Consider the following 14277-nt stretch of genomic DNA (forward strand, 5'->3'; position numbering starts at 1 on the left):
GTGTGCTCGTATTTGTGAGACTGGCTCAACACAAAGATACACAGGTCCATCCATTTTTCTGAAAAAAAAAAATGCTTTTATTTATGGCTCAGTAAAATTCCATAGTGTGCACACCTCACATACTGGTTGTGTGCTGTGGCAGTTGTAAGCAACTCGCTGATGCGAGGTGGCTGTGTTAATAGTGTTAATCCTGGGCACATAAAAGGTAGGCCAGGCTAAGCCGTGATTCTTGGTGGTTTAACTATATCAAAAGCATCTGACTTCCTGCTGTGGTTCGGATGAGTATCCCCTGAAGGTCCTATGTAACAGCTGTATGTGCAGGGTGGTGATATAGGGAAATGCTGTGGACCATTGAAGAAGTGACACCTTAGATCATTGGGCCATAGCCTTGATAAACGATGTGGCACTCAGTCTCTCACTTTGCCTCCTGCCTTGGAATTTGACTGCTCCAACATGTGCTCCCAAGGCTGTTATCTGCTGCCTTTGCCAGCACCAGGCAGATATGAGCACCTTGCCTCTGAACCTCCAAAACTGGAAACAAAATAAACACATTTTCTTCTGTTAGTTACATCAGGTATTTTGCTCTAGTAACTCTTAGTTGAGTAGAAAACTTAATATTTTCAACATATAATGATTTAATTTGGATATGATCTGAAAGTAAGTAAAAGAGCATCACACGTACTGGTACAATGACAATTAAATTCCTAGCACAAGCTGTTTGGGGGTCATAGTCAAACCGTAGTAATGAATCATTCAGGATCAGAGTAGTTCTGGAAACCTGTGTGTGGTGGTTTGAACGTGCTTAGCCCATGGAAAACGGCACTATTAGGTGTGGCCTTCTTGGAATAGCTGCTGCCTTATTTGAGGGAGTATTTCACTGTGGGGATGGGCTTTTAGAGCCTCTTTCTAATAGTGTCTTCCCCGTAAGTTTGGATCAAGATATAGAACTCTCAGCACTTCCAGTACCATGTCTGGACTCTTCCATGTCTACCATGATGATAATGGACTGAACCTCTAACACTGTAAGCTAGCCTTAATTAAATGTTATTCCTTGTAAGAGTTGCTTTGGTGAAAGGGGATAACATTTGAAATGTAAATAAAGAAAATATCTAATTAAAAAAAAAAAAGGAGTTGCCTTGGTCATGGTGTTTCTTCACAGCAATAAAACCCCAACCCCCAACTAAGACACCATGGCATAACAGTCTGTATATTGTTAACAATATGTAGTTGCATACTTGGAAATTGTTGGGAATGTGCTGTGCTGTGTGTGTGTATGTGTGTGTGTGTGTGTGTGTGTGTGTGTGTCAAACTGGTTACTAGGTAATACATTTATCTTAACAAATTGTTTCTAATCCATGGGTATTAGTTTCTTTTCTGCTGCTATGATAAAATAATATGCCAAAAAAATGAATTTATGGGGAAGACAGCTTGCTTTGGCTTAGGGTTCCAGAGGAATACAGTCTGTCATGGTAGGGAGGAAGGCGGGCGGGGGGGGGGGGCTGCTATGTAGAGGGGCTGTGGCGGGTGGGGGGGGGGTGGAGGATGTGGCACGGGTTGGAGAATGTGTCGGGGAAGATGTAGAGACATGCAGTCAGGGAAGTCATGTTGGCAGGTGTGGGAAACTAGCCTATCATATTGCATCTCTACACAGGACTCAGAGAGAACACAGAAGTAGGGCCAGGCTATAAAACCTCAAGGTCTGCCCCCAGTGAAGACTTCCTCTACCAAGACTCCACCTCCTAAAGGTTCTGTAACCTTCCCAAGCAGCGCCATCAGCAGGGAACCAAGTGATCAAACATGTGTCCATGGGGGACACTGATGTGCAAACCACTCCACGGTCCTATTGAAAGATCCGTGAAAATAATGGAAAAGGAGTAATACTGGCTGCTTAAACAAGTCACCCCTCTATCTCCCAACGGATTTTTTCAGGGTGAGAGTGAGCATCACTGTCGGATCACTCAGACCTCAAGAAACAGAGCCTTGCAAACCCCGCCTGATAAATATGCAGGAAGCCACACAGGAAGCACATCCATACTTCATTCCCCGTCCTCCACACCAACTTAGATTGCGGTGGGCTCTTGGTTCTGAGCGACCTCTATTGTCTCTTCCTCAGTAATTCTGTTGCCTGCCAGAGTTGAACAAGCCAGTCAGATTTCTACTAAGAACTTAAAATCTGGAACACAAAATCTAAAGTATTAAATTGCATCTTGCTTGGGTTTTTTGATGGTCTACATGAAAATCAATTATGACTGAGTCAAGTCTAAAAAGTTACAGAGAAGAGATGGACCCCTGCCAGAAGTCGAGTGGTTTTAACGCAAGGCATGGCAGAGGCAGTGTGGTTTCCACAAAGCACTGACTCCATAGCTTTAGGAGTGGGTTTTTGTTTGATTTGTATCTTGTTTGGTCTCCTAAATTTATCTGTTTAGCTCCTGCATCTGTGGCTTGATGCTTGCCATCCATCTTGGCTCACTCTAAAACATTATTATCTTAATTTTTAAAATTCTTTCCTTTTTTTTTTTTGGAATCCACAACTTGTGTGTAGGATATTTCGATATTTTCCATGGTTCTTGAATGCTCTGTTCTACCATGTCATCCTTTTGAAGTTCCATTTTAATTTATAAAGTTTCCAAGTGACTGATTTCCCAGCTCCGGGATCCCAGTTCTTTGCCATGCTAGTCTGTGATTAATCCATCAAAGACTGTCTTCGTTTTTTGCTAGTTTTCTATTTGTAGATTTCATTTTGGGTGCTTCATGGTGTGTCTCTGCTTATGTGCTGTTTTTTTATCTCCACTAGACTCTTTAACATATTAGTCACAACTATGTCAAATATGATCATTCTGATTGCCGTATTTTCTGGGACTCCGGTTGTGGTGGTTGCTGTGTCTGGTCACACTGGTTTTCTCTTGCCTTCCAGGATATTGATGGTTAGGGGTTGAACTCTGAACATATTTATGGGCGATACGAGCTGAGATAAAATGTATCTGAGAAATCAGCTTAAATGAAAGACTTATTTAGATTGTGGGTTCAGAGGATTGTCCATAGTCACTTGGCCTTGTGGTTTTAGGCCTGAGGAGAAGCAGATCATAAGAGCAAACAGTTTGTATTTGTATAAAGTCACTCACTGTCTATCAAGGGATGAGAGCCAGTAAGTGGCTGAGAGGAGGGAGAGAAGGAAAGAGCAGAAGAATGAGAGGGGGAGAGGGAAGGAAATAAAATATGAGAGAGAGTGGGTGCTCCCAATGTACTCTTCAAATGTAGCCCGTGCTCTAAAGCAGAGGTTCCCAACCCTCCTAATGCTGCGATCCTTTAATACATTCCCCCATGTTGTGGTGAGCCCCAGGCATAAAATTATTTTCATTGTGTCTTCATAACTGTGGTTTTACTACCTCGGTGCATCATAATGCGAATATCTGTGTTTTCTAACAGTCTTACGTGACCCCTCTGAAAGGGTCATTTGACCCCAAAAGGTCGAGACCCGCAGGTTAAGAACTGCTGCTCTAAAACATCCACGCCTCCCAGCACAACCCAGACCTTCAGCATGTGAACCCTCAGAGGACATTTTTGATGCAAATCACAGCTTTTCCTTGAGAAGGGAGCCGGCCTTCTCAAGGTTTAAGGCAGAAGCCCTTGGTCCCTCCATATTCTGAAGGCTGAGCTTTGATTTTTGTCTTTTTGTTTTTGTGAGATTCTCTAAACTACAAATAAACCCATCTTTTCTTTAGTTCTCTTGAACAGGCCAGCTGTGCAATCAAACAACCTGTGAAAGCAGTTTACTGCTTTCCCCGAGTCACAGAGGGACTCCCTCAACTATACAGAGCAGGCTGGAGGAAGATAATTTTAAAATCAATCAACCTGCTAGAGATAACAAATAGTACTCAAAAGATACCATGATTTCTTGAACTATTCGACTCTAGGTTACTGATCCTTCCATATTTTCAGATGTATCTTCGCTATAAGGAAAGGTCAATTAGTAAGAAGGAACAATAAGCAGTCCTTAAAACTGGATCAGATAGGACCCTTCCCAGTAGCTAAGAATGTTATGACCATACCGGTTTGAACACGTGACAGCTGAATGTATCAACTCTATTTTGCTGGTATGCTATCAATCATTAAACATTTTCATTATGAACACATTGCTTTTCCATGCAGAAGCCTGAACATGGTAGGCCAGCACCATAATTGAACTAAATCCCTCGCTCCCTGATCTTTCACTCTAAGACAGCCCAAACCATCAATTTCTAAGTCACTTGTTCAAAACAGAATTAAAGCATCTGTTCTAAATTTGTTCTGTCTGCCTAGCATCCTACTTTTCCCTGTGACTACCAATGCTCTCATTGTAGAAACTGGGCTTTCCCCCAACTTCAAGTGTTTCCTGGTACTCATAGAACCCTCACCCCTTGTAGAGAACTGAAACTGTCAGGTAAGCTAATCTGAGTGCTTCCTTGAGTCCTTCGGATTCAAATGTGTGAAGATAGGAGACATCCTTCCTCTGCTAAGTCCCGTAGGTTGCCTCATCTCGAGCTATGTGGGAGCACCCAGGAGAGCTATGTGGGAGCACCCAGGAGCGCTATGTGGGAGCACCCAGGAGAGCTATGTGGGAGCACCCAGGAGAGCTATGTGGGAGCACCCAGGAGAGCTATGTGGGAGCACCCAGGAGAGCTATGTGGGAGCACCCAGGAGCGCTACGTGGGAGCACCCAGGAGAGCTATGTGGGAGCACCCAGGAAGGTGGAGTCAGAATGCACAGAATGGGGATGAGGAGGAGACTCCTTCCAAAATCTGTGTTCTTGAGGCTGGCTGTGCTCTCACTCTTCTCCCTGTGTGGTTAGAGGAGCAGTTCTTTCTGCCCACACTATTACATGTGCCATTTCTAGCCTACAGGATACAGAAGCCGGTAGAACCTTCCCTCAAGGTACTCTTCTACCAAATACCAAAGAGAACAGTATGCTAAAGAAAGGACTTAGAAATGAAAATATCATGGACCTTCCTGTCTGAATTATATGCAGGGCCTTATCTGCTCCGTACCATGGAACTGTCTATAAATGCAGATATCTGTCACAGAACTGACTTATAGAAAGAATAAAATAGAGTTCATGGAGTGCTTACAACTTCTAAAATAGCACTATTCGAATAAAGAATGGATCATGCATCACTTTTAGGAACAGTGCCTTGAGATTTATTTCCTAATATCACTGATGTTCAGTTTCTTCTTTAGTAAAATGGAGGTGCTATTGTTCTGGGGAAAGCTGGTGATTTAACCCAAGGTGATCCTATCAGAAAATTAACAACTGCCAGCTATTGAGTATTATTTATGAGAGTTAACTTGCATTTGTGGTTTTGTGAGGTACGTTTTCTCCAGAAAGCAGGGGGGTTCCTGCATGTAGAAATACTGAAGAGCAAAACTTAGTTATGTCTGCTTCGTAGTTACTGTTCTATTTCTGTGAAGAGGCACCATGACCAATGCAACTCCTATAAAAGAAAGCAGTTAATGTGGAGGCCTGTTTTCAGTTCCAGACAGCTGGCCCATGATTGTCATGGTAGGAAGAACGCAGCAGACAGGCAGGCATGGTGCTGGAGAAGTAGAACTTTACATCTTGATCCACAGACAGCAGGCAGAAGGAGACAGACTGGTGTGGGCTTTGAAAACCTCAAAGCCCACCCTCCAATGACACACCTCCTCCAACAAGGCCAGGCCTCATCTCCTAATCCTTCCCAAACAGTTCCACTTCCTGGTGACTAAGCATTCAAACAAATGAGAGCTGTTCTCTTTCAAACCACCACACCTGCTGAGATGACTTTATCCTTAAGGGAGTTGATCCCTGAAACAACTGCATCCATACAGAACAAGATACAGGGTAAGGCTAAGAAGTGGCTTTATTATTCTTCTAGATAGCTATAGAATTTTCTCCACACTTTTGATGATGACATCACAGGATTTCTTCTGTTAGTTAAAAATAACATTAGTTTAAACACTTAATTTTGCTAAGAGTAGAAGAATTTTTGTGCGTATACACACCTTCACTTCACTCCTTCAGGAGACTAAAGTGGCCAACAAGATCAATTGTCCCAATTTATACTATTGCTTTATATCTTACCACACATCAGGTGTAAATATTAATGTACTTTAACCCATGTCATCCACATTTTATACTCACAAATAAGTCTATCATATTCAATCCAATTATTTTTATGCTATTTATATTTTATACCATAAATGACAAGCAAATAAATCAACCAAAACTTTGAGCTTCATGGGACAGTAACTATCATTCAGTGTTCACTCCAAGTAGGATTTTAAAAAAGACCTTAAGTTTAGTAATTGACTAACCAAGGAAATAAAGTAGAAATTAAAATATCTTAGAAACTTCCTGGTTGTTGTTCATCAAGAAAGATTTCAATTTGCCAACATTTTCTGTCTTACCAAAGGGATAGCACTTTGTTAGTTAGTTGTGTTATTCAGTGAGTGTTCATGTTGCTTATAATTCTGGTACTATCTTGAAGTATGTAAGCACCTACACAGAGAAACCCTGTCTCAAAAACAACAACAACAACAACACAGCAACACAAAACAAAACAAAACAAAACAAAACAAAACAAAAGCCAGGCACGCAGGCTTCAGGCCAGGCCAGACTACAGAGACCTTGTCTCCAAAAACAAAAATAATTGAATTCTAACAGGAATTTCAGAAATGATTTCCTCTCCTCCTCTCCTTGGAATCCATAACATGTATGTAGCATATCTTGATCTTTTCCCATGGTTTTTTGTATATTCTACTCTGCCTTACCCTTCCCTGCTTCTGCTTCCCAAGTACTTGGATTAAAGGTGGGTACCACTATGCTGAGATCTCCCCCATTTACTTTGTCTTTAAAAAAGTATGTCTGTGAGCTTTGCCTGCATATATGTATATGTGCTCCGTGCATGCCACGTGTCTGAATAAGTCAGAAGAAAGCATCAGATTCCTACTTACAGATGTTTGAAAATCACCACCCAGGGACTGGGAGCTGAACGGAGTCCTCTTCAAGAATACCAATTGTTCTTAATCACTGAGACATCTCTCCTGCCCTGATAGCTATATTTTTAACTAATGAAACTAACCTGTAAGAATTTTTTTCTAGAAAAAAACTATCCTTTTAAAATGGAGGAAGACTGTACTCATTTGACCCTGAAGCTTCCTAAGAGGTAACTGCTATTTATTCTCCAATAACAGTATCCAGATACTCCGCATACAGCTCTGGTTGATGGCACAGTATTAGTTACTATAAGAGTTGCTGCAAGTGTAGTGGCCAGAGCACAAGTGATTGGTCAAACAGCTGGCTTTTTCTTTATTATTCAGTTCCAGATCCAGCCCATGGGATGGTAGCATTCACATTTACTGTGAGATTCAGCCTAAGTTCTCTGGAAATGCCCTCAAATACATGGTCAGAGATGTGTCTCTAGGTGATTAAAAAGTCATCAAATTGACAATTAGTATAACCACCACAGGATCGTCATTTTCACTTAACTGTGGGAAGACTGAGCAACTATCAGATTAAGTAGTCTGGTCCATCTGAAAGGAACTGAAGGTCTGTAGTGGGAGAGAGCTATGATGAACATTTATGTGTAACATTTTAACCACTGCCTGCCCATTGTCAAGTACCAACCACGTCAGTTCTCATTTCTCTGAGAGATGTCTAAAGTAGCTACTGTACCAAACTTTTACAGATAAGAGAATTGGTAAACGTGGAGAACTAATTTTCCTAACTTGCTTGTCTGGTACGTGATAGAGTTACATCAACACACAGCAATTCGAAACTGCTGCATTTGAACAGGCCAGATGCCCAATAGAACTACTGTAGAACTCCTGTTGGGGACAAATGGAAAGGCAAGAATTATTGAGCTTAGTAAAATGAAGCAGACTTAAAGAAAAAAACCCTATAAATACTACTGTAGTATAGCAAACCAAAGAACGGGTGAAAAATCTTTGAGAGTTTGGTGTCTCCCAGCCTGTGGCACAAGAGCCACAGGAGGGGGAGGGGCATATTTCATAGTTTTATAACTACATATGCGTCATTTCAAAGGGTATGAAGATCAAATGGAGATCACCTTGCTAAATTTAGTGCTGATAGAAGCCACCCACCCCTTCTAGCTTTCTTTACAATGCAGTGGCACCCTGTCACTACTGATACCACCAGGGCAGGTAGTTATTCCTTGCAATAGCTTATTTAAGAGAAATTATGAGATGCCCACTCTGGACATTTCTAAGCATCCAGTTTTCATCTGATAGGTTTAATGGTGGTCCTTTCTCAAATCAAGAAACTCTCCTGGCTCACCTGCCTGAGCATCTTATAACCTACATCTATAATACAGGTATGCCAAGCACACAGATCTTACATAAATATCAATGAGTGCTTGTTAGCACTCAAATTTGATTTTAGGTAGGAACCAGTATGGTTGGAAAGAGTAATGCTGACACATTGTGTAAAATATCCTAAAGAGTCCAGAATACAGTATGTGTAAAACTGCTGAAAGGGTGTTTTATTTGGGAGAAATTTTATACCTAGAAATAATTTTACCCAAATGTACATAGTTGTAACTACCATCAAATAGTTTAAGTCATTCAAAGAATTAAGCAGAGCTGGGGTTGTAAAGGCAATTATAAAATATCATCAGAACATGATGATAGTAATAAGACCATGGAGAAATTAAAATTATAAATAAGGTTTATGTAGCTTTAGGGATCCACAACTTTAGCATAAAACAGCAAACAATATTTCCTATATGCCTCCATGATAATGAAATCATTTTCCTGAATAATTTAATCCTTACCAACTCCATAGTTATCCACCAACCCCATTTTGCCAGGTAAGAAACTGAAGCCTACATGTTAGGTTACAATGTTCAGGCTTAGAGTAGTTGATAGGGTCTGGTTTAAACACAAAGCCTAACCTGAGAGGTTAGCCTTGTAGTCCTTGCTATGTACTTCCTCTGTAGACCTCATCTGTTCTTCAGCATCAAGAAAATGTACTTTTTTTTTCTGTGGGGACACAGCTCAGTTTGGAAAGTGCTAGCTATGTAAGCCTAAGGGTCCAAGTTTAGGACCCTTAGGACCTCAGGACCCACACAAAGCTGGGTATCATGCTTTGTACCCATAATCCACCACTGTAATGCTGTAGGGGCAGAGAGGACAGGACCCTGGGGCTAGCTGAATTGCTAAGTTTCATATTCAGAGACATTTTCTTTTAAAAAGAAAGGTGGATAAGCCAGGCAGGGTGGTGCACACCTTTATCTCAGCATTGAGGAGGCAGAGCCAGGTGGATCTGAGTTCAAGATTGGCCTGATCTACAGCATGAGTTCAAGGCCAGTTAGGGCTACATAGTAAGATGCTGTCTCAAACACAAAGCAAGTGGACAGCAGTAGAACACAAACATACCCAGTGATGACCTGCTGCCACCACACGCAAGTATACACAGTGTGTGTTTACACACTTACATATGCACACACACAAAAGTAGGTCTAATGTGAAGTAAATTGGCCAAGGCAAGTAGAAACAGAAATAGTTCATAATTTTCAAACTGAGTGACCCTGAACTGTCCTAATTCTACCTGAGTCTCTAGGGAACTTGGGGCCCAATTCTGTAGCTCATTTTCCCTTTCCGCTGTCATGGCGAGGGCACCAAGTCGAGCCAAGTGGAGTTTAAAAACTGGACTCACATCATTCCAGGTGTCTTGTTACAAGTATACATGGCCACTTCAGAAATTCTTAGAATAGTCTGGTACACTAAATGCCAATCAGGACTTTCAATTCCAAGAAACCTGGTGTGTGTTGTTCTGGCCTCAAATAAGTTTTCAGAAATGTGGTCATTCTGGCTTATATTTTCTCTGGCAATTCAGAGAACAGAGACTTGATGTAACCATTTCAAAATGTAAGGTCTTCTTTCTCCTCCCAAGCTTCCTCCACTTTTGAGTCTTGAGAAGAAACTACTTAGCAGGCTAGCATGTCAGGGCATAAAGAAGGGATACAGTGGAACCAGTCCTACACAGCAGGGTCTCCTAGATGCTGTGTGTCTGACCACACCACCCACAGCTTCAAGGTTACAAGCAGTTCCCAGCTGGGGCATTACACAGGTGTAACAGATAAACACACAGGTGATATTTTGGATATTCAGCACTCAGGGAAACTCTACAAAGTGATCGCACAGGATAAATTTATTAGTGTCTGCTTTTAAAAGCTTTTAGCAACAAGTCTGCTGCTCGTCCTGGGGAGAGGGCTCCACTGAGGACCTTTCTCTCCATCAGGGGGATCTGTTCTCGGATGCTGGGGTGGGTCTTGAAGTGTTCTAGGACGTTTTCCTGAATGAGATTCCACATCCAGACTTTGTGCTGTGTCTGTCTCTTGGCAGCCAGCTCCCCACTGGCCAGCATTTGGTGCTGAAACTCTCTCATTGTGTCCCACATCTCAGTGATGCCCTCTCCACTTCTGGCAGAAATGCGAATCACCTATTGAGAAGGCAGAAGCAGAACTATTATGTCACAGGATGTCTGCGATTTGCCAAAGAATTCTCAGCATTTATAGAAACAAGACAAAAGACCAGAATGGGATGCTGCTGCTGTCAGAGCAACACACTGGCGTACACTGCAGCATGCACACTGGATTACTAATAGCTTGGCAGAAACAAGACACCAATTTAAGGCCCAATTCGTAGCTCAGAAATATATTTTAACTTAGGATGGCTTGGATAGATAGACGATCAAGGGAATCCCAGAGAACTTTTGAGCCTCATGGGATAAGCAGAGGCAATGGGAGGGAGGGTTCCCTGGGGCCTAGGGGCCAGAGATGAAGCCAAGCTGAGGACAAGCTCCCTTCCTTATGCTATCAGGGCAAGGCTGAGCAAGTGCCCATCACCTCCATGGACAAGATAGCCACCAATGCACAGGAGTCACTGGAGAAGCCAACAGTAGTAAAGGGTTCACTGCTCTCACGATGCAGATAAGCTGCTGGCGTCAATGTGAGTGCACTGCTTCCCTCAGTATTTTTCTTCATTTTCTTAACTTACTGAAAATAACATGACTGAAGGTCCCACATTGCAAGCCTTTGCTCTGCTCCCCAAATCCTAACATACTCAAAACATTAGTATTCCATAATCTTAAGGACAGTTCCTTTAGGACGAACCTCCTTTTACTTCTAAATGGTTTAATGGGTGCTGAGCAGGCTCAGCTGTCACTTCACTCTAGTTTTTGGCATCTTGTGGTTGAAAAATTCTATTTAAAATTAGTGCTACAAATCTGGCTTTGTCATAGTTTTCCAAAGTACATTCAAGCAAAGGCTGAGTATATGTCTAGCATGCGACCTATGGCCTCTCTCCTAAGGTACACAGTCCACTCAGTGAAGAACACAGAAAGGAACACAAGCCAACCTTTGGCCTCCAGACTTCCGAGCGCCTACGGAGCAACTTGAGTGCGCTCACGTACTCTGCTTGGATCCTGCGGGCTGGCACAATCAAGTCTCCATCAGATTTAGTTATAACAACCAAATCTGCCATTTCAATGATGCCCCTTTTGATGCCCTAGAGAGAGCAGAAGCAGCATGTTTATCAGAAGCATCCTATTTGCTCCCAACGACCCTGAGAACAAGACAACAGCAGACGCCATGACTGTCTAACACCAGTCACTCTACTGTCATTTCTTCTGTGTCTTCCTGAGTTCATGTGCCAGATAATAACTGACAAGAATTAACTAAATGTACCAGCCCTTGGAACTATGGAAGTCATCTGTGAAATCCCTTTCAAATTCAGAAACTAACTTGGTGAGATCTATCCAGATGTTGAGTAGACAGATAATCAAGATAAAACATGATGGTGACAGGAGGCAGCTCATAGCATCTTATGGAGACAAGAGCTAGTGGCCCAGCTCACTGCAGGGAGTGAGGGTGAGTGGTAGGTTATAAGCTAGTCACCTAGCCCGAGCACAAGGAAGGGAAGTGACATGATCAGCAGCCTACCAAGTAAGTAAGGCAAGCTGAGAGACAAAAGGTGATGGAGACTTGTGACCACTGAGACCAGAGGAACAAAACGTTACTCCGGCTGAGCTCAGGGGACACACAGGGTCGGGGTGCTCACTGACTGGTGCATGATGTGCCCACGAGTGTAAGTCTCAGGGACAAGCATGTCAGGTTCCACGCACATCCCAACCCCAGTCCCACACAGACCATTAGACAGCATCACGGGCCCTCTCTTGGGACAACCCTCCCACTCAAGAGTCCTTTTTCCTCAATAAGATCAGTTTTCATTTACTCACCACTCAGCCAGTCCTTACTCTTCATCAACATGAGACAATTAACTCCACAGTCATTGGCTGTGAGTCACTCTGGTGACTGCTCATTACCTAACACCTTAGTCCCCTGGGTTAAGCCCACCAGAGCCAAGAAAGGCTCTATCACTTAAAAAAAGAAAAGAATCAAAAACCCTTTCATATAATCATGGGTGTGTCTGCCTCTCTCCCACCCACAGAGTCCCCAGCCCTTTGCTCAGTGTGTGGGTGTGTCTAAGTAACACATACACGCACACACACACCCCTTCTGTGTGTCTCTTTTTTATTAGGCTAGAGTTTATCATAAACCTGATTGTAGAATTTCCCTGAATTTTGTGAGTTATCCTCATGAATTATTGCACCTGAGAAGAAGTGGGACCCTTCAGCTTTGTAGCTTGGCAGTACCCATCACCTGGAAACCCAGCTGGTGTCTGAAGTGAAGGAAGGGAAGGACTTGGGCTGGCTACTGATAGAATGACAGAGGAGGAGAGTGCTGTACTGTTATACAGTATGTATGCTACCCAACAGTATCTACCACATGCATTACTTCAGAGCCAGGCGTTGTACAAACACCTATGATGCTGTGGTCTCTATGGACCAAAGCCCTCTATTTACTCCAGTCACTTCTGTGCTGTATAGGGAAACGTTTAAGTTGTATATGTAGCTCAGAGTCACATCTTTTATTATTGTTAGTTGAGAAAAACAAACCACATGTACAGAGAAACAGCCTGTGGCCTCATGGCCTCTAGCCAATGGGAATGCTGTTACTCAAATACTACCTTCAACTTAATTTGCAATAATATTATACTGCGCATTTGTTCTTTCAGGGGTAATTATGGGAGGACCAAAGCACCAAAAATCTTACCTGCAGTTCATCCCCTCCTGCTGGTGGCAGCAATAAAACAAACATATCGACCATGTCAGCCACAGCAAACTCCGACTGCCCTACACCTGGAAATTTAAATCACAACTTTATTTAAAATACTGTTTTTACTTTTTTCCAATTTACTGGCTCATTTACATTCTATTTCACTTAATTCCTCATCTTCATGGTCATAGATTTATGACCTGTTGCTATAACTCAGCACCCACGACTTGATAAAGACAAAAGCTCATTTGCTCAGGGATCTGCAGAGTGGCAAATGCAAGTGCATCTACACAGACAGCATCATATGGGAGACAGGGCAAGCATGCTGACGCAGGAGTCTCTCCTGCTTTCACAAATGCCATTACAGAGGCCTCATGGTCATCACCTTATCTACTCCTAATTAGTCCCCAAAGGCTATTAGCATGAATTTAGATTAAGTTGCTAGCACACCCTCCCGCTTCTCACCAGGTCAATGCTTTGGATGGAGACCCTCCAGACTTCAATTCTCTCTGCTTGTAAAGCTTTCTCTTGGTGTCTCTTTCATCAGTAAGTGGCTTGAACACAGACGGGCTCTAGTCTAAAACCACGTTTGCCACTATGTTCATCTCTTTACGACTTTTCACCTTTATGCAAACTCCCAGTTCTTTTCTCTTTAAACATTCTTGGAGAGACCTCTTAATTGCAGACAAGTACCACTGAAGGGTCTCATAACAGCCATCCCCGAGGGAGCCAGAGAGGAAGCTCCGTGGTCAAGGGCACTTGCTGCTTTTGCAAAGCCAGCTCTGTTCCTACATTACCTAGTTAGTGGCTCACAACTCTAGATCCAGGGGATCCAACATCCTCTTCTGGTCTCTGTGGGTAACAGGAACACACAGACATACATGCAGGCAAAACTTATACACACACACACACACATAGAGAGAGAGAGAGAGAGGACAGACAGACAGACAGACAGATGGGAAGGATCTAAGTGTCTTCAGTATTTTTCATGCACTGTTACCAGGGCACCCACATCACAGAGGAGACTAAGGAAGTACTTCCCTCCGTGGAGGAACAGATGCCATCCCAGCCTCCGCCAGGTCACCCACTTGCAGTTTCCTTGGAGCAGTCATGCTAAAGAGAGCTC

At 42.8% G+C, this 14277-nt stretch overlaps 1 protein-coding gene across 30 annotated transcripts in view; it reads right to left on the reverse strand.

The window, feature by feature from the left end:
* Positions 1 to 5855: 5855 nt before the first annotated feature.
* Mmaa (methylmalonic aciduria (cobalamin deficiency) type A) overlaps positions 5856 to 14277 on the reverse strand; it is a 31406-nt gene continuing 22984 nt past the window's right edge. For 15 of the 30 annotated variants that reach the window (NM_133823.5, XM_030243236.1, XM_030243237.1 and 12 more), the window contains 3 exons: positions 13149 to 13234; positions 11392 to 11541; positions 5856 to 10474 (listed from right to left, as the gene is read on the reverse strand). In NM_133823.5, coding sequence (NP_598584.2) covers positions 10187 to 10474; positions 11392 to 11541; positions 13149 to 13234 — 524 coding nt within the window. In that variant the 3' untranslated portion in view covers positions 5856 to 10186. The remainder of the gene's footprint in view (positions 10475 to 11391; positions 11542 to 13148; positions 13235 to 14277) is intronic. The other 15 variants (XM_030243233.1, XM_011248265.3, XM_030243232.1 and 12 more) reach the window with 1 other exon arrangement.

Source organism: Mus musculus, chromosome 8, assembly GCF_000001635.26.
Source record: "Mus musculus strain C57BL/6J chromosome 8, GRCm38.p6 C57BL/6J".
Lineage (NCBI taxonomy): Eukaryota > Metazoa > Chordata > Mammalia > Rodentia > Muridae > Mus > Mus musculus.